This window comes from Sprattus sprattus (genome assembly GCF_963457725.1).
Source record: "Sprattus sprattus genome assembly, chromosome: 2".
In the NCBI taxonomy this organism is placed as follows: Eukaryota; Metazoa; Chordata; class Actinopteri; order Clupeiformes; family Clupeidae; genus Sprattus; species Sprattus sprattus.
In genome coordinates, this window is record NC_137921.1 from 39,772,051 (window position 1) to 39,796,757 (window position 24,707).

Below are 24,707 nucleotides of genomic sequence, written 5' to 3' on the forward strand. Positions count from 1 at the left end.
CTGTCCAGGACTGGCCCTCTCCCGGGCGAGTGGAGACTGCACCCGAGTGTGGTAGCACAACTGTGGTCTCAGTTCAGCAGAGCTCGGGTCGACCTGTTTGCGTCGTCAGAGACGACTCACTGCGACAGGTGGTTCTCCATGAGGGACCAATGGGCACCTCTGGGCCAGGATGCTCTGTCCCAAGACTGGCCGCTGTGCCAGCTTTATGCTTTCCCTCCTCTTCCCCTGATCCCCTATGTCCTCCACAAGGTCCTCACAGGCCATTACAAGGTCCTGCTGATAGCTCCCAAGTGGCCAGGGAGATGGTGGTTCCCCGCTCTCCTCCGTCTGGTTCAGGGGCAGCCATGGCCCCTTCCAGTCAGGGCAGACCTCCTGTCTCAGGCAGGTGGTCAGATCTGGCACCCCAATCCAGCACCTCTCCAGCTGTGGGCGTGGCCACTCCTCAGCCCCTCCCGCAGGGGCTAGGGGAGGCAGTTATGCACACCCTAAGGAGTGCCAGGGCTCCCTCTACGCAGGTTTGCTACAGCCAGAAGTGGGGCGCATTCTTGGACTGGTGTAACATCAAACAGGTAGACCCAGTGACGTGTTCCGTGCACAGCATTTTGGGCTTCCTTCAGTCACTTCTGGACTTGGGAAGAGCGTCCAGTACTGTTAAAGTTTATGCAGCAGCCATTTCTTCCGGTCACCAGCCGGTCGATGGACAGACGGTTGGGAAACATCCCCTGGTCTCTCAATTTATCAAGGGGGCACGCCGCCTGCGGCCAGGCAGGGCGTTGAGAGCTCCATCATGGGACCTGGCCACTGTGCTGCACTCACTGGCTCTGGCCCCCTACGAGCCACTAGACCAGGCTGACCTTAAGTTTCTTACACAAAAAACAGTGTTTCTCCTTGCGATTTGTTCCGCTAAGAGGGTCAGCGAGCTTCATGCTCTGTCCGTCAGTGAGCCGTGTCTTCGGTGGAAGGCCGTCTTCACTGGGGTGTCACTGTGGCCGAACCCATCCTTTCTCCCTAAAGTCGTGAACTCGCAGATGGTGAATCAGGTGATTGAGGTCAGCTCTTTCCACCCAGAACCCGCCCTACCTGGGGAGAACTTGGGGAGTCTGTGCCCGATAAGGGCGCTAAGAACCTATGTGGCACGTACGCAGTCTCTGAGGCACACCCATTCACAGCTGTTTGTCTGTTATGGCGGCGCCAAACGGGGCAATCCTGTGTCCAAGCAGCGCCTGTCACACTGGGTGGTTGACACCATCGCACAGGCCTATGGCAGTCTAAGTCTGCCTGTTCCTGGTAACTTGGTGGCACACTCGACGAGAAGTATGGCCACCTCTTGGGCTGCTCTTAGAGGGGTTTCCGTAGCGGAAATCTGCGCAGCTGCCTCATGGAGTGCACCTTGCACTTTTGCGCGTTTTTATAGGGTCAATGTGGCAGCACCAGCTCCACTGAGCGAAGCGGTGCTTTCTGTGGCGAGGAGGTTGTAGAGGCGTAGTTCCTTGTCCCTCGCGACCTTGATGGTATGAGTCATCCATGGTGTAGACCGTGGTGACGGTCTGAGTGAGGTCGAAATAGATCGTAAGTTATGTCCATAACTATGGATCTATGAGACCGAACGATGACCGTCACCATCTCTTGTCGCTCGGGGCAGGCTGAGGCGTTCCAGGCAAGAGAAAGGGGGCGTGTCCCCGGACGTGCTTTATGCTGCGGGGTCAGCCCCGGTCACTCACATGACCCTTTTGGTATTATGGTCTCGAGATAGGTAACGAGAAGAGGTATCATTCATGGTGTAGACCGTGGTGACGGTCATCGTTCGGTCTCATAGATCCATAGTTATGGACATAACTTACGTTATCATGAAAACACTAATGAACACAGTATTTCAGAGATCAAACTGATTTTGGAGAAACAGTGTATAATGAGCAGATAGGCAACACGTGGGAAAACATTAATACAACTTCTTCAGGGGTTTATCAAACATTATTGTGAATGACGAACATGTGCATGGATATATGGGAACAGCCGCTCTAGTTACAAATCAAACTTCCTCCAACAATATCACATAGGCCTACGCGCAAAGGAACGTAACCTATTCTTTTAACCACATTGAAGCGAGGAAATACATTTCGCCACAAAGCTAAATTTAACAAATAATGATAATACATACTGTAACATGCCAGCATAGTCGCCCCATAATGCCGTGCGGCGGGCGCATATACTTTTCTATGTGTGATGCACTAACGATGTACCTGTTCCTTACTGTTGTTATTCATTGCATGTCGTTGTTCTGTGTTGGGACTGAGTTTATACAGGTGTGTGTTTATGTAAAATAATTGCAGTCTTACAAGGCAAAATAGCGTTTGAAAGTTGCAATGGGGGGGGGGGGGGGGCGCCAGGAGTGAAGCTCGCCTAGAGCGCCAAATGTGCTAGGGCCGCCCCTGGTCACAAGCCATGAAAAGAAGCCGAGCTGCTTGAATTCTTGCGCCAGGAGCAGCATAAAGTCACCCAACGGCAATGTGAAAGACTGGTGGAGAGCATGCCAAGACACATGAAAGTTGTGATTTTAAATCAAGGTTATTCCACCAAATATTGATTTCTGAACTCTTCCTAAGTTAAAGCATTAGTATTGTGTAGTTTAAAAATGAATATGAGCTTGTTTTCTTTGCATTATTCGAGATCTGAAGACACTGCATCTTTTTTGCTATTTTGACCAATTGTCATTTTTCTGCAAATAAATGATCTAAATGACAATATTTTTATTTGAAATTTGGTAGGAATGTTGCCAGTAGGTTATAGAATAAAACAAAAATGTACATTTTACTTCAACACATACCAATAAATAGTAAAACCAGAGAAACTGATAATTTTGAAGTGGTCTCTTAATTTTTTCCGCGGCTGTATAAGGTGCTCCGGATTATAAGGCGCACTGTCGTTTTTTTATCAAATTTAAGGCTTTTAAGTGCGCCAATAGTCCGGAAAATGCGGTACCTATTGAGGCGTTGAGAGAAAAATAATATACAGACTCGAGACTGTACTTACAACTTATCTTATATATGTATTGGGTCTAGTTGTAATTGAATGAAATCAAACACTTTGGTCCAGCTTTCAAATTGATGTGACCAAGAACACACTTAATCAGGGGTTCTCAATTATAGCAATTATCAATCCATCTCAAACTATAATTTTTCTAAATTATTTCCACAGCCCATATAGAACCACAGACAGCAATTATTTTATTAGTTTAACGATGAAACTATGTGTCAGATTTCATCTTCATATCCAGAGATCTTTTCTGATTATGGTCTTCGGAAAACACTTCACAAAAACAAAAAAAATCTTTATTTTGGAGATCGACAGGGAAAGTCTCCGAGATCGACATGTCGATCGCGATCGGCGGGTTGGCGACCTCTGCACTAGGGGTTGGGCATTGTTCAAGGGGTATGTCAGTGGAGGGGGTGTGCTCTGGATCTGTAGGGTGCTAATGATCTGACTATCTACTGGATCTGAAGGCTGTTAATGCCTTTAGCTGCGTGAGGCATGACTCTAGGTCCCATACTATGTATGTTGTACTGCGTGAATTGGCTAACCCCCTCCGAGCAAAGTTCACTTAGGCAGATCCAGCTAATTAGTTTGCCCCTCTAGATACTTACACACTTATATACAACCACAGTTTTCTGAAGAAGAGGAATGAGGTACAACACTAGTTCACCCTGCAGCAGCTAGTGCTTTATTAACAGCGCTGTGTTGAACTATTCCAGTTCCAGCTAGTGCACCACCATCACCTGCCTTTTAGGCAAACACATCCCACACTATTTGGGTTGTATATCATTCCTTTCCTCATATGCATTTATTTGCCAATGGCATTTTATGCAAGACCCTTCTGGTATGCTGTTGTCTGTTAGTAACTTGCTCTTTCCATTTTGCTCTGCTGAATAGCTTTGTTTGTAATTGTAACTGCTTGCCTTTAGACAATTGGCATTATTGCTCAATCTTTATGTTCATGAATGTAATTTTGTATTATACATATCAAATGCTAAAGGAAACAACATGACAAACCATTGAAGTGCTCAATGCTCCATTGGCCCTTAGTGCCCTCAGGGATGATGGTGAACTTGAAGGGTGCGCCATTGGGTTTCATGTCAGGGTCCACAGCCGTGACGTAGATCACCTCCTGGGCCGTGCACATGGTGACCAGGCGGGAGGCTAGCTCTGGGCAGTGGTCATTGAAGTCCTCCACCTGGATGGCAATAGTGCCTGTGGCCGTTTTGGTGGGCATGTCTGCAGATAGGGAAAACAAGGATGAGCAACAGCTGTATGATGTATGCCAGCTTACTCTATGAATGCAAAGTGGTAAATAAAGGCATGGAAACTACAAATATCTATCTTATTTATTTATTTATTTTCAGAGTGGCATCTACACTCATATGAATACTTATACGGGAGTAATATTATGTAATCCAAAGGAATTTATATGCAACCTGTTTAGTTGCAGGTTTGGTTTACATGTAAATTGCCTTTTACTTCTACCTCAGACAAAAGTGTGCTACTCCCTCTAGTGGCAGAGAAATTACCTCCATCAACTTTTTGTAAATTGGGCGTTGGCTGCTTGTTTTCTGGTTTATGGCATAGTTGGATATAAGATAAGATAAGATAAAACTTTATTGCCACACAACAATGTTGGTGGTATTTTTTGTCATAGGTAGCTCAGGCCAGTAGGAGGGGAGAGAAGGGGGTAGGGAAAACAAAAATAAAAATAAAAAAATACTCCAGGTCAGCATTGAGAGTTTAGGAGTCTGACAGCAGAGGGGAAGAAGCTGTTGTTGAAGCCTGTCGTTCCAGCCCGCATGGATTAGCGTCTACCAGAAGGTAGAAGTTCAAAAAAGTCATGGCTTGGATGGGAGGATATGATCTTCTATTGCCCCCTCTAGTGGCTAGAAGACTTCCCTACACTTTTGCAGTTTTTCACAGCTGTAAATTAGGTTATTGACAACATGGAAACAATAAGGAAGTCCTGGTTCTGTTCAGCTTATGTCTTTATGCTGAACTCATAAAGGTCAATAAGGCTGGCTGACCCTCTCAGGGCAAGGTTCATGTAGGCAGTGCCCTCTGATAAAACTAATTAGTTTGTTTCTCAAAAAATGCACACTGAATATTTGAAGCAGGTACGCATTGTGTGTGTGTGTGTGTGTGTGTGTGTGTGTGTGTGTGTGTGTGTGTGTGAGAGAGAGCACACAATAAGAACAAACCTTGGGTCAGACAGAGCACTTCTGCCAGGTACGTGCCGTTCTGCAGGAATGAGGACTCTCTGTCTGGCAGCTTGTTGAGTCTGATCTCAGCTGTTTCAGGGTCAATGGTATACCAGTTATCAGGGTCTGTTCCTTTAGCATACCTGAGATGGAAAGACAGCATGCCAATTAGAGCACTCTACCAAATAACTAAATTCAAAGTTACACACTTCCGACAGTGTAACTGCTGACAGTAACACTGGTGTGGTGAGAGCATTATGAAGGCCTTTTGACTTCTTTAGAAAAAAATCCTTTAGAAACATCTTAAAAAATGACTGTAAAACTAAGTGTGGTCCTGGCCAGGACAAGGCTCATGTAAACAAATTCTTATCCATGTTTCCCAAGAACTCAAACAACCAGGAATACACTTAATCCAGACATACCAGACTATCTCAACTGCTCTGATGATGGTCATTAAGGCGAGTGTATTTTAAAGAGGAATCTGGACGGCACCCCAGTGTTAGCATATACATGTAGGACCACACACACACCTGACATTCTCTGCTGGCAGTCCTGTGTCTCCATCTAAAGCGGTGTAGGTGGCGATGACATCCTTGATGTTGAATGTTTTGCCGTCCTCTGAGATGGGGATGGCCTTGATCTTGGGATCAAACCTTGGCCCCTCAGGCTGGTCCTTCACATTGATCTTCAGAGGGTAGGTTTTGCCATGCCAGGTCACAGGGGTCCATGTGGTGGTACTTCCAGATCCACCTCCGGTTCCTGATCCACCGCCAGTCCCAGTCCCACTTCCTCCTGTTCCACCTCCGCCTCCTGTACCACTTCCTCCGCCTCCTGTTCCACTTCCTCCTGGTCCACCTCCGCCTCCTGTACCACTTCCTCCGCCTCCTGTTCCACTTCCTCCGCCACCTCCTCCTCCTGTTCCACTTCCTCCACCACCGCCTGGTACACCGCCACCTCCGCCTCCTCCTACATTGATGCTTCCTACGCCTCCTCCATCCACACTCACGTGGTATGGGGCTGTGTTCTTCACCCCCACCCCTAGTTTCAGGTCTTTCACATCCTCAAAATCAACTTCCTACACACACAACATGGCAGAAGAGGGACAATCAGGTAAAACTGTAAGACTTTATTCATTTATATTTTTATATTATTCAAATTGAATTACAGCACAGTACATTTTCATCAGTATGTGTTCTTTGTGGGCACTCACTTTATCAAGCATCAATATCCCCTCCTTTGTATGAGGATCCATCACTATGCTGAAGTAGCCTGCCTCATTTCCAGTGACAATGACATATTCAAAGTCCTGGTTTATAGCGTCGATGTCCAGGTCGTTAGCTTTGATCCGCATGACCTCCACATTCTTGGTGTTCTCTTCAATATTGCCCTCATACTGCAAAAAAACAGACATGATCAGTATATTATATAATTATTTTTTATTATTGCATACAAGAGGCAATACAGGTATCAGCATACTTTGTAATGTTATACAGTTTATACACCTCCTTATGATTTCAACAACACTCATATTCATACGTGCAACACAGACACTCAACTGCCCCCTGGCACCCTCCCACCACTCACACGCACAGACAAACCCACCCCCCCTCCCCAACACACACACACACACACACACACACACACACACACACACGCACACACACACACACGCACACACACACACACACACTTGGTTCCCATCTCTCAGTCACCACACCCATTCCCTATTTCTTGGCTTTACAAGGCTTCAAACAAATCCTGCCACACCTTATTAAATTGTTGCCTTCTGTTCCGGTCTTCGAACATTGATTTTTCAATATTTAAATAGTATTTCATTAGACCCTTCCATTGCTGTATTGATGGGGCCTCGGAACCCTTCCAATCCTTCAGAATTAATTTTTTATACACCAAAGAGGCAAACATGACCATCCATCCAATGGGATATTTAAGTGTGTCTGTATTTTGGAATATGCATCTCGTAGCTGTAAATTCAAGTTTGATGCTACAGGTAGTGGTCATCCATTTTTGAATCTCTAACCATCCCTTGCGGACCTTCTCACATTCCCAGAAGGCATGTATGATTGTTTCCTTGTATATGCCACATTTGACACAGGAGAGAAAGAGGCATCAAATGTATTTATTTTTGATCTTGTGTAATATATTCTAGTCATGAGCTTGTATTGTATGAGCCGCAGATTTTCATTGGTGGTTATCGTATTGGTTTTGTTGAGACATTCCTTCCATATACTGTCAGAGTTAGTTATGTTAAGATCTTTATTCCAACCCTCATATATTTTCTGTAATGAATAATTACTTTCCTGAGCCTCAACAAGATCTTTATACACTTTTCCAATTCATTTCTTGTTTTCATCTGGATTCAAGAATAGTCTCTGAATAACTGGGGGTTCCGAGGAGCTGGGTAACATCTCAAAATGATCTGTTATCCAGCTCTTCAGTTGAAGGTATCTGAAGAGTTCCTTGTTAGTTAAATTGAATTCTGTTACCAGTTGATTAAAAGGCTTTACGTTTGTATCTGAAATAATATCCCCAATAGTTTTTATTCCATTGTCACTCCATGATTTCCACTTTAGCTTCTGCTTTTGGATGGTGATGGATGGGTTATTCCACAGGTACGTGGTCTTTGGGACCATGATCAGTATAGACACTGTTCTTGATTAGTGACGCCACTCTGCTAATATCGACCAAATACAGAAATATACATTATATAGTCGCTATTTTGTTTTCAACTACAGATTGGATAATTGAAATGTAGATATACAAAATGGCCAGTTATGAAATGGTTGCATCATTTCACCTCCCACAGTTTCCCCATGGCATACCTTAAGTCAATACAGTGGCATTTATTTAAAGAAAGATGCTAATATTGAAAGCTCGCCTGTATTGCAGTTAGGTTCCCCTTTTACTTCAGTATCTTATCTGTTATTTAACATACCCAATATTGAAGGTGAAAGTACTGCAGAAACCTGAGCTGGGATACTGGGATGGGACTCTCCCCTAGCACAAGGGGGCTCGTTTGGCTGTAGGGTTTCACCACCCATACTCAGGAGAACACCTGATACAGCTGAGCAACGGATCGTTTGATAAAAAGAGCTCAGCTGATTTAATCAGTTGGTTTGCTGCTTTGTGGACAGAAAACAAATGGAGGCCATTTTGAGCCTTTGCTAATAACACACTTAGAATAAATTCTGCCATACTTTTAAATTGATTCAAAAAACAAAAATAGTGTTAACACAAATAGAAATGTAAAGGTTTAGGTGTTGCGTAGCAACCCATTACTTGCTGAAATAATGCTACAATGACTTTTCATTACGTTAAATGACTGGACTACTTGCGAAATGATATGAAAGATGTGAATTAGAAGCAAAAAACCTGTTGCCAATGACAGCGGTCATACATTATTTTTTCGCAGCTGTGAATATAAAGAATTTACAGACCTGCGAACGTTGGGGTGGCGCATTAAAATTAACTGAACTTTTTGGAACATTCTGAAGAGCCGTATAATAATAACTACTTACTAACCGAGAGTGTGGTCATGCCGGGAAATATCAAAATGAGGCTTTAACGTATTGACCGAGCGATAGCGAGGTTGATACACCAAAGCTGAAGTTTGATATTTTCCAGCATGACCGAACAGTCGCTGTTAGTAAGTTATTTATTTTTACATATTTATATAGCATTTATCGCTCCTTTCATTTTGTAAATGAAAAGAAATGGCAATTGTAAAAAGAAAACATGTTGTTTTGAGTAGCAACCAATTACTTGCTAACTACAAGTTACAATGATCAATAAAAAGTGGACAACACAGCACACCTCAAATGGCTTTGATTGACAGTCAAGTTACAACACAAGTGATTCAAACTATAGTTTCTAGTCTTCATTATCACTTGCAATAACAAATCTGCGCTTCTTCTGAATTTCCTCATGGCTGTTGATGTTTTCATTTTTGTCTGGATAGTAAAACTCAGACTGATCGCTTTCACTCATTTTGTAAATGTCGTCAGAGGGCAATACGGATCCGTATTGACCGGTGAGGAGGGCAATACGCGGCTGGCATGACTAGGCATTAGCCAATCAGAACGCTTGTTCTGTCGTTGCCATACAATAATGTATGTATAATACCCTGCTGCTTGTTGAGGACACCCTCCTCTGCAATTTTGGGCTGTGGTTTGATGAGTTATAATGATTTTGTTTACCTCCTCTTGTTGCAGGGTTGGCACGTTGTCATTGACATCAACAATATTCACCACGACTGTTCCTGTGCCTGTGGTTCCTCCCGGCACTCCATAGCGATCAGCCCCCTCCACAGTCAGAACATAGGAGTCGTGTGTCTGAGAGAGAAAATCAGAGGGAAGAATTAGCATAGGCTTTTACTTTTCTTCATTGAGCATATGCTTTTATCCAAAGCAACATACAGTGCAATCTTTTTTTCATCAGTATTGGTGCTCCCTGGGTAACAGACCATGGCTTTGCTGTTTTTAGCACCTAGCTCTATCAGCACAGGAGCATATGACAGAAAACTACAATATTGAACGAGGCAAAGCCCTATTGCTTGGTGTTGGGGATGTGGTGGAAGCACAATAGGCTAACCTCTCTGTCCAAGTTTGGCTCTTTGACACTCAGCTCTCCATCCGGACTGATCATAAACATCATTTTGTCCCCTTGGGGCTCTTGCTTGGTCAGGGTGTACTTGATCTTAGAGTTAAGGTTGCCTGGCTCATCTTTGTCTGTGGCTGTAATCTGCATGATGGATGTACCTGTAGCAGGAAGAGGAGAACGATGTCACTAACATCACCATGACAATTTAACCTAAGACCTCTCTTAGATCTCTAATAAATACTTTAATTATCTTTCTGCAATTTTATTTAATGCTTAAAAGTAGTTGTCATCAATCACTCACCCAACCACAACCGTTACACAACTTGATGTCCCTTCTATTTATTTCTGCTAAATTCTTTGACCCCAGTATTATTGACTCTTGAGGGACAGTGCTGCTCACCTTTTGGACTGAGCTCGTCCACCGAGCCAGGGGGGATGGTGCCAAACACAGGGCTATTGTCATTGACATCCCCCACCTTAATCCGGAGATTGAGGTCGCTCTCTGCGATTCTGCCATTCGTGAAGTAAGCCACTCCAGTGAGCTAGAGGAACAAGCAACATCAATTTCACTGGCAGTCTTAAGAGCATCATTATCTTGACTGCAGCAGTGTGTCACAATAATAACTAGAAAATGCATTTCCTGAAGGAAATACCAGTGCGTGAAATGCAAAAGTTAAGAAAGGAAGAAGAAAGAAGAGTGAAAGAAGTAAAGAAGAAAGGAAAGAAAAGTAAAAGAAGGAAAGAAGAGAGGAAGAAGGAAAGAAGAAAGGAAAGAAGGGTGAATAAATGAAAGAAGAGTGGAAGAAGGAAAGAAGAAAAGAAAGAAGAGTGGAAGAAGGAAAGAAGAAAGGAAAGAAGAGTGAAAGAAGGAAAAAAAGAGTGGAGGAAGGAAAGAAGAAAAGAGAGAAGAGTGGAAGAAGGAAAGAAGAAAGGAAAGAAGAGTGAAAGAAGGAAAGAAAAGTGGAAGAAGGAAAGAAGAAAGGAAAGAAGAGAGGAAGAAAGAAAGAAGAGTGGAAGAAGGAAAGAAGAAAGGAAAGAAGGGTGGAAAAAGGAAAGAAGAGTGAAAGAAGGAAAGAAGAGTGGAAGAAGGAAAGAAAAGTGGAAGAAGGAAAGAAGAAAGGAAAGAAGAGAGGAAGAAAGAAAGAAGAGTGGAAGAAGGAAAGAAGAAAGGAAAGAAGAATGAGAGCAGAGTGGAAGAAAGAAAGTAGAAAGGAGAGAAGAGTGAACAAGAGTGGCTCTGGATAAAGACAGTGAAGAGAGAGTGAAGAGGGAACATATTGAAAGAAGGAGAGAAAAAAGAGTGAAGCAGAGAGATGGAGTGTGAGAGAAAGTAGAGGGAGAGGGATAGAGAAAAAGAATGAAAAAAGTAGAGAATGGAACGTGTCTCTTAAAATTCCTAGTTATACAGTTGAATGGAGAGGGACAGAGAGAAGAGGAGCCTTGGGACATTGGTGCAGGTGTCAGTGAAGCACAGGTGCAAGCCAGTTTAATGACCCTATTATGATGGCATAATGGCCCAATGTAAGTCAATGGGAAAATTTGTATGAGTTTTACTTTAATATCTTAAAAAGTATAAAGTTTAGAAAAGTGAAAAATACATAGCATAAGTGTCCTTTACAACAGGGGTCCCCAACCTTTTTTGCACCACGGACCGGTTTAATGTAGGGAATTTTTTCACGGACCGGCTTCAAGGTGTCATTTTACACCACTTATTAGTCACGTCATCCATTCATATTGATGTGAGGCAAGCGCGAGTTCGATACAATGAAGCCCGGTATGCTCATATACACAAAAGCTAACATTAACGTTAGGTTGACCAACACCATTGTATTACGAACGTTAAGTGCATGAAAAATACAACTCACCATAACTCTGAATCAGTGCTTGGTCTCCATGTGCCGAAGCAGTTTTGAAGGCTTCATTGGCTCGTTTGTTAGCTTGTCGCCACATATTAAACAGAGCGGACTTGGTGCGTGAGAATCACCTGTTACGATAAACCCGTATTTTAAGTAGCCTATGACTCCTGGTATTGTCTGTTAAAAGAAGCTTTCTTTTTTGAGGTCGTAGGCTCCTCTTCTGACTCCTTAGTTGACCTTTTCACCTTTGCAAAGAAGCTCTCCAAAGATGTTTGTTTTATTACTAATTTTAGCTAGTTTGGGGGCTTTTTTTTTGAGTGACATATCACGTGAACGAGACAAGCGTCTTGACGTGACTAGAGGCACAGGCGAATGTTACGTCCGGGAAAATCCGGTAGTTTTTCAAAATAAAACACCTTTCAGACTCCAATAATTAATACAGCGGAAATTATATGAATTATTTATTCTTTCTGTGCGGCCCGGTAACAAATCCCTCGCGGACCGGTACCGGGCCCCGGCCCGGTGGTTGGGGACCACTGCTTTACAAGACATACACAACAAAGTTTGAACTAAGTTTCTAAGTTAAGCGGTTCGAGCTGAATTAATCGCAGAAAAAGGTAAGAAGAACTAGAAAATGCATTTCCTGAAGGAAATACCAGTGCATGAAATGCAAAAGTTAAGAAAGAACGAATAAAAGAAAAGAAAAGTGAAAGAAGGAAGGAAGAAAGGAAAGAAGAGTGGAAGAAGGAAAGAAGAAAGAAAAGAAGAGTGAAGAAAGGAAAGAAGAGTGGAAGAAAGAAAGAAGAGTGGAAGAAGGGAAGAAGAAAGGAAAGAAGAGTGAAGAAAGGAAATTAGAGTGGAAGAAGGAAAGAAGAAAGGAAAGAAGAGTGGAAGAAGGAAAGAAAAGTGGAAGAAGGAAAGAAGAGTGAAGAAAGAGAAGAAGAGTGGAAGAAGGGAAGAAGAGCCAAAGAAGATAAGAAGAAAAGAAAGAAGAGTGAAAGAAGGAAAGAAGAAAAGAAAAAGGTAAGAAGAGTGGAAGAAGGGAAGAAGAAAGGAAAGAAGAGTGGAAGAAGGAAAGAAGAAAGTAAAGAAGAGTAGAAAGAAGGAAAGAAGAAAGGAAAGAAGAGAGGAAGAAACAAAGTAAGGAAAGAAGACTGAACAAGAGTGGCTCTGGATAAAGACAGTAAAGAGAGAGTGAAAATATTGAAAGAAGGAGAAAAAAAGAGTGAAGCAGAGAGATGGAGTGTGAGAGAAAGTAGAGTGAGAGAGAAAGAAGGAGAGAGAGAAAAAAAGTACAGTATGGAAGGTGTCTATTAATATTCCTAGTTATACAGTTGAATGGAGAGGTACAGAGAGAAGAGGACCCTTGGAGGCTTGCCGCAGGTGTCAGTGAAGCACAGGTGCAAGCCAGTTTAATTACCCTATTATGATGTCATAATGGCCCAATGTAAGTCAATGGGAAAATTTAGATTCGTTTTTCTTTAATATCTTAAAAAGTATAAAGTTTAGAAAAGTGAAAAATACATAGCATAAGTGTCGTTTACAAGACCTACGCGACAAAGTTTGAATGAAGTTTCTACGTTAAGCGGTTCGGGCTGAATTAATCGCAGAAAAAGGTAACAAGAAGAAGAAGAAGAAGAAGAAGAAGAAGAAGCCTAGGAATAACAATACAGGGCATTTCATGCACTGTAATAACAATACAGGGCATTTCATGCACTGTAACTAGAAAATGCATTTCCTAAAGGAAATACCAGTGCATGAAATGCAAAAGTTAGGAAAGGAAGAAGAAAAGAAAGAAGAGTGAAAGAAGGAAAGAAGAAAGGAAAGAAGAGTGGAAGAAGGAAAGAAGAAAGGATAGAAGAGTGAAGAAAGGAGAGAAGAGAGGATGAAGGAAAGAAGAGTGAAAGAAGGAAAGAAGAAAAGAAAGAAGAGTGAAGAAAGGAAAGAAGAGTGGAAGAAGAAAAGAAAGAAGAGTGAAGAAAGGAAAGAAGAGTGAAAGAAGGAAATAATAGTTGACGAAGGAAAGAAGAAAAGGAAAGAAGAGTGAAAGAAGAAAGGAGAGTGAAGAAAGGAAAGAAAAGTGAAAGAAGGAAAGAAGAGTGGAAGAAGGAAAGATGAGTGGAAGAAGGAAAGAAGAGTGAAAGAGAAAAAGAGAGTGAAAATATTGAAAAAAGGAGATAAAAATGGAGTGAAGAAAAGAGATTGAGTGTGAGAGAAAGTAGACTGAGAGGGATAGAGAGAAAGATGGAGAGATGGAGAGAAAAAAAGTAGAGAATGGAAGGTGTCTTAATGTTCCTAGTTACAGCTAAATTGAGAGGGACAGAGAAGAGGTTCCTTTGATTTGGCGCAGCTGTCAGTGAAGCACAGGTGCAAGCCAGTTTAAAGACCCTACTATGATGTCATAATGGCCCAATGTAAGTCAATGGGAAAATTTCGATTCGAGAAAAAGGTAAGAAGAAGAAGAAGAAAATGCCTAGGAATAACAATACAGGGCATTTCATGCACTGTAATAATAACTAGAAAATGCATTTCCTGAAGGAAATACCAGTGCATGAAATGCAAAAGCTAGGATAGGAAGAAGAAAAGAAAGAAGAGTGAAAGAAGGAAAGAAGAAAGGAAAGAAGAGTGGAAGAAGGAAAGAAGAAAGGATAGAAGAGTGAAGAAAGGAGAGAAGAGAGGATGAAGGAAAGAAGAGTGAAAGAAGGAAAGAAGAAAAGAAAGAAGGAAAGAAGAAAGGAAAGAAGAGTGGAAGATGAAAAGAAAGAAGAGTGAAGAAAGGAAAGAAGAGTGAAAGAAGGAAATAATAGTTGAAGAAGGAAAGAAGAAAAGGAAAGAAGAGTGAAAGAAGGAAAGAAGAAAGGAGAGTGAAGAAAGGAAAGAAAAGTGAAAGAAGGAAAGAAGAGTGGAAGAAGGAAAGATGAGTGGAAGAAGGAAAGAAGAGTGAAAATATTGAAAAAAGGAGATAAAAATGGAGTGAAGAAGAGAGATTGAGTGTGAGAGAAAGTAGACTGAGAGAGAAAGATGGAGAGAACAAAAAAATTGAGAATGGATGGTGTCTTAATGTTCCTAGTTACAGTTAAATTGAGAGGGACAGAGAGAGAAGAGGTTCCTTTGATTTGGCGCAGCTGTCAGTAAAGCACAGGTGCAAGCCAGTTTAAAGACCCTATTATGATGTCATAATGGCCCAATGTAAGTCAATGGGAGAAATTTATATTTGTTTTTGTTTAATATCTTAAAAAGTATAAAGTTTAGAAAAGTGAAAAATACATAGCATAAGTGTCGTTTACAACAGGGGTCCCCAACCTTTTTTGCACCACGGACCGGTTTAATGTAGGGATTTTTTTTCACGGACCGGCTTCAAGGTGTCATTTTACACGTCATCCATTCATATTGATGTGAATCATTCAATTGCACCCGTGAAGCAACCGCGAATTTGATAGAATGAAGCCCGGTCTGCTCATACACAAAAGCTAACATTAACGTTAGGTGGAGTTAATTTGCTGCCAACACCATTGTATTACAAATGTTAAGTGCATGAAAAATACAACTCACCAAAACTCTGAATCAGTTGCTTGGTCTCATGTGCCGAAGCAGTTTTAAAGGCTTAATTGGTGCTAGCTTGTCGCCACATATTAAACAGAGCGGAATTGGTGCGTGAGAATCACCTGTTGCGATAAACCCGTATTTTAAGTATGACTCCTGGTATTGTCTGTTGAAAGAAGCTTTCTTTTTTTGAGGTCGTAGGCTCCTCTTCTGGCTCCTTAGTTGGCCTTTTCACCTTTGCAAAGAAGCTCTCCAAAGATGTTTTTTTACTAATTTTCGCTAGATTGTGGGCTTATGTGAGTGACGTATCACTTGAACGAGAAGCGTCTTGACGTGACAAAAGGCACAGGCGAATGTGACGTCCGGGAAAATCCGGTCGTTTTTCAAAATAAAACACCTTTCAGACGCTAATAATTAATACAGCGGAATTGATATAAATTATTTATTCTTTCTGTGCGGCCCGGTAACAAATGCCTCACGGACCGGTACCGGGCCGCGGCCCGGTGGTTGGGGACCACTGGTTTACAAGACCTACGCGACAAAGTTTGAATGAAGTTTCTACGTTAAGCGGTTCGGGCTGAATTAATCGCAGAAAAAGGTAACAAGAATAATAAGAAGAAGAAGAAGCCTAGGAATAACAATACAGGGCATTTCATGCACTGTAATAATAATAATAAGAAGAAGCCTAGGAATAACAATACAGGGCATTTCATGCACTGTAATAAGAAGTATAAGAAGCCTAGGAATAACAATACAGGGCATTTCATGCACTGTAATTACTTAAAAGACATAGTGTATGCAAAGAAGAGTAGGTTCATAAATAATCTGTTCTGACTGACAGGCCACATTGTTTTCATACCTGGGCCAAATAGTCCTTTTAAATATTAGGGTTTCTAGATTTAGAGCATAGGCCAGTTCACACACTCACATTGTATTCGTGGATCTCCTCCCGGTCCAGAATGCGGGTGACCCTGACCTTTCCAGTTTTGCTATCCACCACAAACACATTGACAGGGTCCCGGTCGGCCCCAATTCCCTTCAGGCTATACACGACCTGCCTGTTGTTTGCATCGTCCAGGTCTGAGCGGATCTGACATAAATAATCAAACAAAAACAAAAAGGGTCTTGTGAAAAGTCTGCCTCAACTGTTCATGCATTCTTCAGGATAGGATAGCACATTAATAAGTTTAGTTTGTATACGATGTACTGTACGGCAAATCATGAATTCATTCAAACAGTAACCAAATCATTAATTATTTTTATTACACAGTTGTTTCTTGGAGTTTTGTACCGACATATGATTGGAATTTCACTTTGATTAGGTGTTGCTTACTTTTGTTTATTGTGTGCACTTGAGTGTGTAAGTGTGCCAGTGTGTGTGTATGTGTCAGAGAAAGAGAGCTAGGAAGAGATAGAGGGACAGAGAGAGGGAGAGAGAGAGAGAGATAATCGTGACTCACCTTGGAGATAAAATCTTCCTGGGTGTAGTCTTTGTTTTCTTGCAACACCTTTGGGGGAATGATCCATTCACGTTTGTGCATGAACCTTGGTCTGCTCTCAGACATAGCCACCTGTTTCAGACCACAAAGGCACAAATCAGACAAATACATGCATACTTGCTAACACAACATGCTCTCACATTATCGCCCTCTCTTTAGAAGACATGTACTGTATCACCCCTCTACTTATTGAGCGCTACTGGCTGCCTGTAGCTGCTCACATTAAGTTCAAGTCACTAATGCTTGCTTACAGAGTGATTGCTGGTTCTGCTCCCACTTACTTAAATGCTCTTGTAAGGGCATTTGTTATTGTCTGTGTAAGTACGGTAATCTAGACTATTCTCATTTGTAGTTCCACGTTGGTGGAACAAGCTGCGTAGCACTACCAGAGCAGGGGCGTCCCTCTCTACCTTTTAGAAGCTCTTGAAGACCCAACTCCTCAGAGAGCACCTCCTTTCCTAACTTGCACCCCCTCTCCCTTCCTCTACCTCTCCTTATCTTTCCTCTAATACTATCTCCTCTAACTAAAACTTAACTCACACTTACAGTAGTTACATTCCAGCACTTTTTAATTCTTATGTAAAGTAGTATTTATTGTTACTCTAGGTCTCTATTACTCGTAGCTTGATTGTTCTCTCCTTTGTACGTAGCTTTGGATAAAAGCGCCTGCTAATTGACTAAATGTAATGTTTATGTAAAATGTAAATGTAATGTATGAACAAGCACACCTCACAGCATCCAGGGCATACTCATTATAGGAGATTGGAGAGCTTGGAGAACATTTTGACAGATTTACTGTAAAACTATACAGACTTTCTAATATTACCACACACACACACACACACACACACACACACACACACACACACACACATATACATTTTACAACTACACAGCAACTGCTTCAGTCTCATTACCTAAGCACACACACACAAGCACACAAGTGCAAAGCTCTTATTCAAAACTCAAGTGCTGTGAAAAGCAACACATTCTTCAAACATTTGAAATATATTTCGACAACATATTTCAAGAACAGTACATTCCATGCCTGGAATCCTCCCAAAACTATTCTCCTCAAACAAATCAACATTTGACATTACTAAAAACTTTAACAGTCCACTTCCAGTAAGACAACTGTCTTGGAGTTAGAAGTTAATCATTTTATGGTCTTTACAACTTAGTTTTGTTTAGTGTTGTGTAAGTTTCCTTCATGTGATAGCATGATGATTAAAAGTATTTGACATGGAATTGTTGTTTCAATCTGTGGTTGAAAGCTACACATGGGTTATAGAATCCCCATTTCCTTTTCTTTTAAAGAAGAAACAAATGGCACAACCATTAAATAGAGCAAGAGGGACAGGTGATAAAAATGCAACATGAAAAGCCTTTCTGGCAAAAAGTTCTTGAAAAAATACAAAATGTGAGGCACACAAACAATGCCCATTCTGTAATAATACAAAATGTTGTAGCACAAGCTGTACTGTATAGCCTAGATCAGCCTTTCTCAAACTTTGTTGTTAGGGTTAGGGTTAGCGATTTTACCTTACAAAAACAGCTTTAAAAAATGTGCCACTACACTTGGCGTTTAATATGGAGAATGAGCTTGGCGCCACTGCCGTACCAAGGTCTATAGGCGAATTACTGAACTATGCAGGTTTCTGGAAGCAGCCCTGGACTACTCTCTGCCTGACTAGCAAGTACTTGCTTGATGTTTGACTGTGATAGGAAAGTTTTTTTTTTGTTTTTTTTATGTTTTTTTTTTTATCATTAGATTTCTTTATAATTTTATTTTGGCTGAACATGAACCACTTTTTTATCATGAGATTTCTTTATTATTTTATTTTGGCTGAACATGAACCACTGTGAACAATAACAATAGCCTACCCCATTAACCTATTAACAATTTGGGTTGCAGAAAATAACGCAATGACAAAGATTAATGACGCCAACCTAATGCGACGGGTGCGCCTGCTTTCTCGCGACTAACCGATCAAAACGAGGAAGACACGATGACAAGGCCACTCTAAGCGTGTTTTCTGAGACAAGCCTGTTTCTGTATTTTGTCTTTGTTGCTGTGAGGTGAGAAAAGGCTGTCTCGCACAGATAGGTAGAATGGAAAGGCATCATTGTTTTCACTGCCATCTCACTAAGATGGGGATATTCCTCAAAGCATGACAGCCAGAACTCCGAGAGTGAAAGTCGCCCGAATCGCGAGTGTAGGCTCTGCGGACCACTAGCTTCCTCGTCGCGGACCGGCCCATAGTTTGAGAAACGCTGGCCTAGATGGTCATGAAGCTGAATACTCTGCTTGGGCAACTGCCCGTTTGCCCTCTTCGACTGAAGTTGCCCCTCCGAAGGAAATATATATCTATATATATATATAGATATATATTTGCGATCAGATGACGGAGGAGCGGCAGCGGCGGTTAGTGAGAGTTTAAAATTATATTGTGAAAATTTGCGATTACATGACGGGGGCGTGGCAGCCGCGGTTAGTGAGAGTTTAAAATGATATTGACATGACGGGGGCATGGCAGCCGCGGTGAAAAAAATATTGTTTTGCCCCTTTTTTCCAGGGCAGAGCAACTGCCCTTCAAAATTCCTTTGCACGTCCCTGCTCCGCAACCTGTATTTCCGGTCTTCATTCAACCACCCAATATGTCACCACATTTGTCATTAAAAAAAGCTTATGACAGGCTATAAGCTTAACATACAAAAAGCACAAATATTAGTATTTAACTACAGACCATCAGTAGAACTTGAACAGTGGCTTACCATTGACAGGTCTCCAAAAGCAATTCAATATTTAGGGGTTTGGTTAACCCATTGCCCTAATGACTTGTATAAAAGAAACTATGAAGAAGTGAGCAAGACAATTAAGGAAGGTCTTAACCACCGGTCAACATTCTTTCTTTTTTTTAAGATTTGTAATGCCTTAAATTGATGGGTTAGTAAAGAGTGGGACAGGAAATGAGAGGGAGAAGAGGTGGGGAGTGAACTGGAGGAATTACATCAGGCTGGATTCAAACCCGCGTCTTCCATGGGCATCAAGCCTGAACGTGGTCGAGGCTACTGAGTGAGCTACAGTGCCCCCCTGGTCAACCTTCTTGATAAACTTCATATCACAAATTGAGACCATCAAAATGGTTGTTATGCATACGTTGTTATACCTATTCATGTCATTGCCAGTTCAAATTTCAATTAGTCAATTTAATGTATGTGACCAAGCAAATATCTAGATTCATATGGAACGGATAGAAACCAAAGATTTGAATTAATACATTAACCATTGATAAAGCTAGAGGTGGAATGTCACTGCCAAATCTCGGGGATTATTACTTGGCGGCCCAGATCAAACCTGTCATTCTTTGGTGTGACAGTGGATATGACGCAGGATGGAAGGAGATGAAGAGAAAGTGTGGAGATATCCCAATACAAGCAATGATTGGTGACCGAAAATGAGCAACAACTCATCAGGAGGACTTAAATCAATAAGTCTCCTTTACCCTATCTATATGGTTTGATGTTATCAAACAACCAAATCTATCCACCCAGATTAAAAAACTCAGATTGGTCGCATATCACACAGATTTAGTTCCAAACAGTATGGACTCCAGGTTTTGGATGAATAGACAATCACAGCTTCTTGCAGATTGATACAAGACAATAGATTACACAGTTTCAGACACTAAGAGAAAAGAACAATTTATAAAAACAAGATTTTTTTCAGATATTTACAGCTACGCCAATACTTCTTAAAAGAAATGGGTAAAAAAGAAGCAAATACTGAACCGAATGACATAATACAGTTGATCACACAGACTTACACCAGTGGTTCTAAGTCAGTGATTTCAAGACTCTACCAGGGAATAGTTAAGAGAAGAGGCAGTTCCACAAATTATATCAGAGAGAGATGGGATAAAGAACTACAGGAAAGAATATCCCCCCAACAATGGGAGAAGATATTTGAAAATATGTCTTTGACTACAGTCGTGGCCAAAAGTTTTGAGAATGACACAAATATGCATTTTCACAAAGTTTGCTGCTTCAGTGTCTTTAGATATTTTTGTCAGATGTTACTATGGAAGGCTGAAGTATAATTAAAAATATTTAATAAGTGTCACTGGCTTTTATTGGCAATTACATGAAGTTAATGCAAAAAGTCAATATGTGCAGTTTTGACCCTTCTTTTTCAAGACCTCTGCAATCCGCCCTGGCATGCTGTCAATTAACTTCTGGGCCACATCCTGACTGATGGCGGCCCATTCTTGCATAATCAATGCTTGGAGTTTGTCAGAAATATTTTTTTTTGTTTGTCCACCCGCCTCTTGAGGATTGACCACAAGTTCTCAATGGGATTAAGGTCTGGGGAGTTTCCTGGCCAATGGACCCAAAATATCAATGTTTTGTTCCCCGAGCCACTTAGTTATCACTTTTGCCTTATGGCAAGGTGCTCCATCATGCTGGGAAATGCATTGTTCATCACCAAACTGTTCCTGGATGGTTGGGAGAAGTGGCTCTCGGAGGATGTTTTGGTCCAGCAAGCACCAGGACCGTCTCCTAAACATGATTCAGCTGCGGGATCGGGTCACCTCCAGCACAGAGCTTGCTCAGGAATGGCAGCAGGCAGGTGTGAGTGCATCTGCGCGCCCAGTGAGGCTAAGACTTTTGGAGGATGGCCTGGTGTCAAGAAGGGCAGCAAAGAAGCCATTCTCTCCAGGAAAAACATCAGGGACAGACTCATATTCTTCAAAAGGTACAGGGATTGAACTGCTGAGGACTGGGGTAAAGTCATTTTCACTGATGAATCCCCTTTCCGATTGTTTGGGGCATCTGCAAATAAGCTTATCCGGAGAAGACAAGGTGAGAGCTACCATCAGTCCTGTGTCAAGCCAACAGTAAAGCATCCTTAGACCCTTCATGTGTGGGGTTGCTCCTCAGCCAAGGGAGTGGGCTCGCTCATAATTTTGCCTAAGAACACAGCCATGAATAAAGAATGGTACCAAAACATCCTCCGAGAGCCACTTCTCCCAACCATCCAGGAACAGTTTGGTGATGAACAATGCCTTTCCCAGCATGATGGAGCACCTTGCCATAAGGCAAAAGTGATAACTAAGTGGCTCGGGGAACAAAACATTGATATTTTGGGTCCATTGGCCAGGAAACTCCCCAGACCTTTATCCCATTGAGAACTTGTGGTCAATCCTCAAGAGGCGGGTGGACAAACAAAAAAAAACTATTTCTGACCAACTCCAAGCATTAATTATGCAAGAATGGGCCGCCATCAGTCAGGATGCGGCCCAGAAGTTAATTGACAGCATGCCAGTGCGGATTGTAGAGGTCTTGAAAAAAAAGGGTCAAAACTGCACATATTGACTTTTTGCATTAACTTCATGTAATTGCCAATAAAAGCCAGTGACACTTATTAAATATATTTAATTATGCTTCAGCCTTCCATAGTAACATCTGACAAAAATATCTAAAGACACTGAAGCAGCAAACTTTGTGAAAATGCATATTTGTGTCATTCTCAAAACTTTTGGCCACGACTGCTCATCTTATTGCCGTGAATTTAGTTGGAAAAACCTTGTCTTTTTTTATCACACCTAAATTAAAATCACATCAAACATCACTGACACAAACATGTTGGAGGGGTTGTGGGTGCAAATCACTACCACATTTTTTGGGCCTGCCCGAAGTTCTGGGAGAGTGTTTGGGAAACTATTTTAGATTTGCAAATTCCAAATCATGTCTATCACTTTATTTGGGCGATATGCCAGAAGAACTAACTAGAAATGATAGATACCTGTTGAAAATATTCACAGCATCAGCAAAGAAAGCAATCACACGTAAATGGTTACAAACCGACTTACCTATTGTGGATAATTGGTTAGATATTATTAAGGAGATCCATGAGATGGAGAGACTAACCTTTCTATTGCGATTGAGAAATTACTTGTTTATCAGAAGATGGCCAAAATGGAATCTGTATGTGTTTAAGTAGGGTTGTGATTATTGGTTGATCTTTGATATAATTTGCCATTTTATTTTATTTCCTGCTGCTGTATATTATGTAAATACTTGCCTATGAATGCTGTAGTGCATGTCACAATAACGTGATGTACAAAATAAATGTTGTCTAGCCGACACTTCACTTGTAGGCTACTTATGGTTGTTCAGTACCATTGTCTTTCACAGAAAAACGTAATACAATTTGAAGTAATAATACAAAAAAAAAGCTTATGAATATTATATCAGCATACTATTTGTGACTTTTTAAATGTTCTATTCCTCTATTTTAAATGTGATAGTTTTAAATACAATATTCAAACATTCTTGGCTTTATAAATGTGCAACATTTATGGATTGTTTCACAGAGCTGAAGCATTTTTCACAGAAGCTAACAAAGGCCTCAGGTGCACGGCAGGGCATGCTACACTTTGTTGTCATGGCAATGGGTGCACTAAACAAACAGGCTCTCTGTGTTGGCAGTGGAGTCTGATTGCTGGGATTAGAGTAGCCTACGTCTCCGCTGGTGGAACTGGCCCTACCGGTGGGCGCCCCACTCCGTTTCTGCATCCGTGAAAACGGAACTGCATTCTTCCACCGGAAACATTTACGGTACTTTGTAGGCTACTGTATCAAAGTATGTGTGACATTCATTCATGTCATAAAACAGATTTCCCCCTTTCTGTTCATTTTTCCTATACTAGATTCAGACTACTGAGCTGTTGGTTAAGCCTTTTCAGTGTAAGGAACACAGCCCATCCGGCAGCTTTAACGCGAAGTCTTGTTCTAAAAGACTCAACGGGAATTTCCTAACATTCCCTGTTGTCCCACAGCCTACGTCTTTTTCTATATTTTCACACACAAACAATTGCTTGTTTGACATAACAACATAGTGACGGCAGGAATTATCCCTGAAATGTAAAGACATTTTTAAGAGTCAAAAGACAAACTTCACTTACCGACAATGTAAAAAAAAGAATGGCCACGGTGATGGGTGATAAAACCCGTGCCATTGCCGCGGGTAAAGTCTTATTTTCCGAAATCATATAGCCTATTCCAGTCGTTGTTCTCCACTCCTAGTTAGCTTTATGTAAATTATCGAGACGAGACGTTCGCTGACAAGAAGGCTAAATGATGCTGTCTAAGTTGTGTGTTCAAAAGGCGTCTTGAGCAGTGAACACACCCCTACACGCCTTTACCTGACAGAGAGAGGCTGATGGGCTAGACGTCACTGAAATTTGGCCAGGCCAGGTGAGTTTTTGTGTGTGAGTGTGTGTTTGGGTTAAGGGGAAAATGATCCTATATAATCAACCTAATGGTGTGACTTTCATATGTGTGATAATCAAATAAGCATGGGTCCTGATGGAGATTATGAATATAGTACAGACACATGTATAAACAGACATGAGCGATCACTCCATAACATATGATAAAACAGTGAAACTGGAGGAACCAACACCCTGACACACCCTAAATAGCTGCATTTAGCTATTGCTGTGTTTTTGCGAGCAGGAGTGTGTATGTGTGTGCAATTGTGTGATTGTGTTTGTGTATTCAAAGCTAAGGAGTGGCATATTGACAGATTGGCATGGGAGCACTCACTTGGAGAGTCTTCTGTAGGCCTATTATTATTATTATTATTATTTAAGATTGCTATATATTTGGTTGTAGTGTCCCTCATAATATCATACCTATAGCACTCATAATCTAACATGCTCCAAATATTAAATTAATTAATGAATTAAAAGGGCAACCATTAATTAATGAATTACAAATAATATACAAATACATGGTTCACCACATCAATTTACCTCTGCCTCTAAGTAAAAGGTCCAGAGCCCAGACAATTCAGGTCATCTTGTAGTGTAGGTGTATATTAAGAGTATAGTATATGGTTTACTGAAACAAGTCTAAAATTATGGAACTAGAAGTATTTCAGAATTGCC

At 41.4% G+C, this 24,707-nt stretch overlaps 1 protein-coding gene across 1 annotated transcript in view; it reads right to left on the minus strand.

Moving 5' to 3' along the window:
• LOC308360749 (desmoglein-2.1-like) overlaps positions 1-23,807 on the minus strand; it is a gene marked incomplete at both ends in the record, with an annotated part of 39,876 nt that extends 16,069 nt beyond the window's left edge. The window contains 10 exons of the mRNA XM_080832861.1: positions 4,048-4,269; positions 5,238-5,380; positions 5,768-6,312; positions 6,448-6,630; positions 9,452-9,586; positions 9,846-10,012; positions 10,255-10,396; positions 16,182-16,343; positions 16,714-16,824; positions 23,721-23,807. Coding sequence (XP_080688987.1) covers positions 4,048-4,269; positions 5,238-5,380; positions 5,768-6,312; positions 6,448-6,630; positions 9,452-9,586; positions 9,846-10,012; positions 10,255-10,396; positions 16,182-16,343; positions 16,714-16,824; positions 23,721-23,807 — 1,897 coding nt within the window. The remainder of the gene's footprint in view (positions 1-4,047; positions 4,270-5,237; positions 5,381-5,767; positions 6,313-6,447; positions 6,631-9,451; positions 9,587-9,845; positions 10,013-10,254; positions 10,397-16,181; positions 16,344-16,713; positions 16,825-23,720) is intronic.
• Between the last annotated feature and the right edge of the window lie 900 nt (positions 23,808-24,707).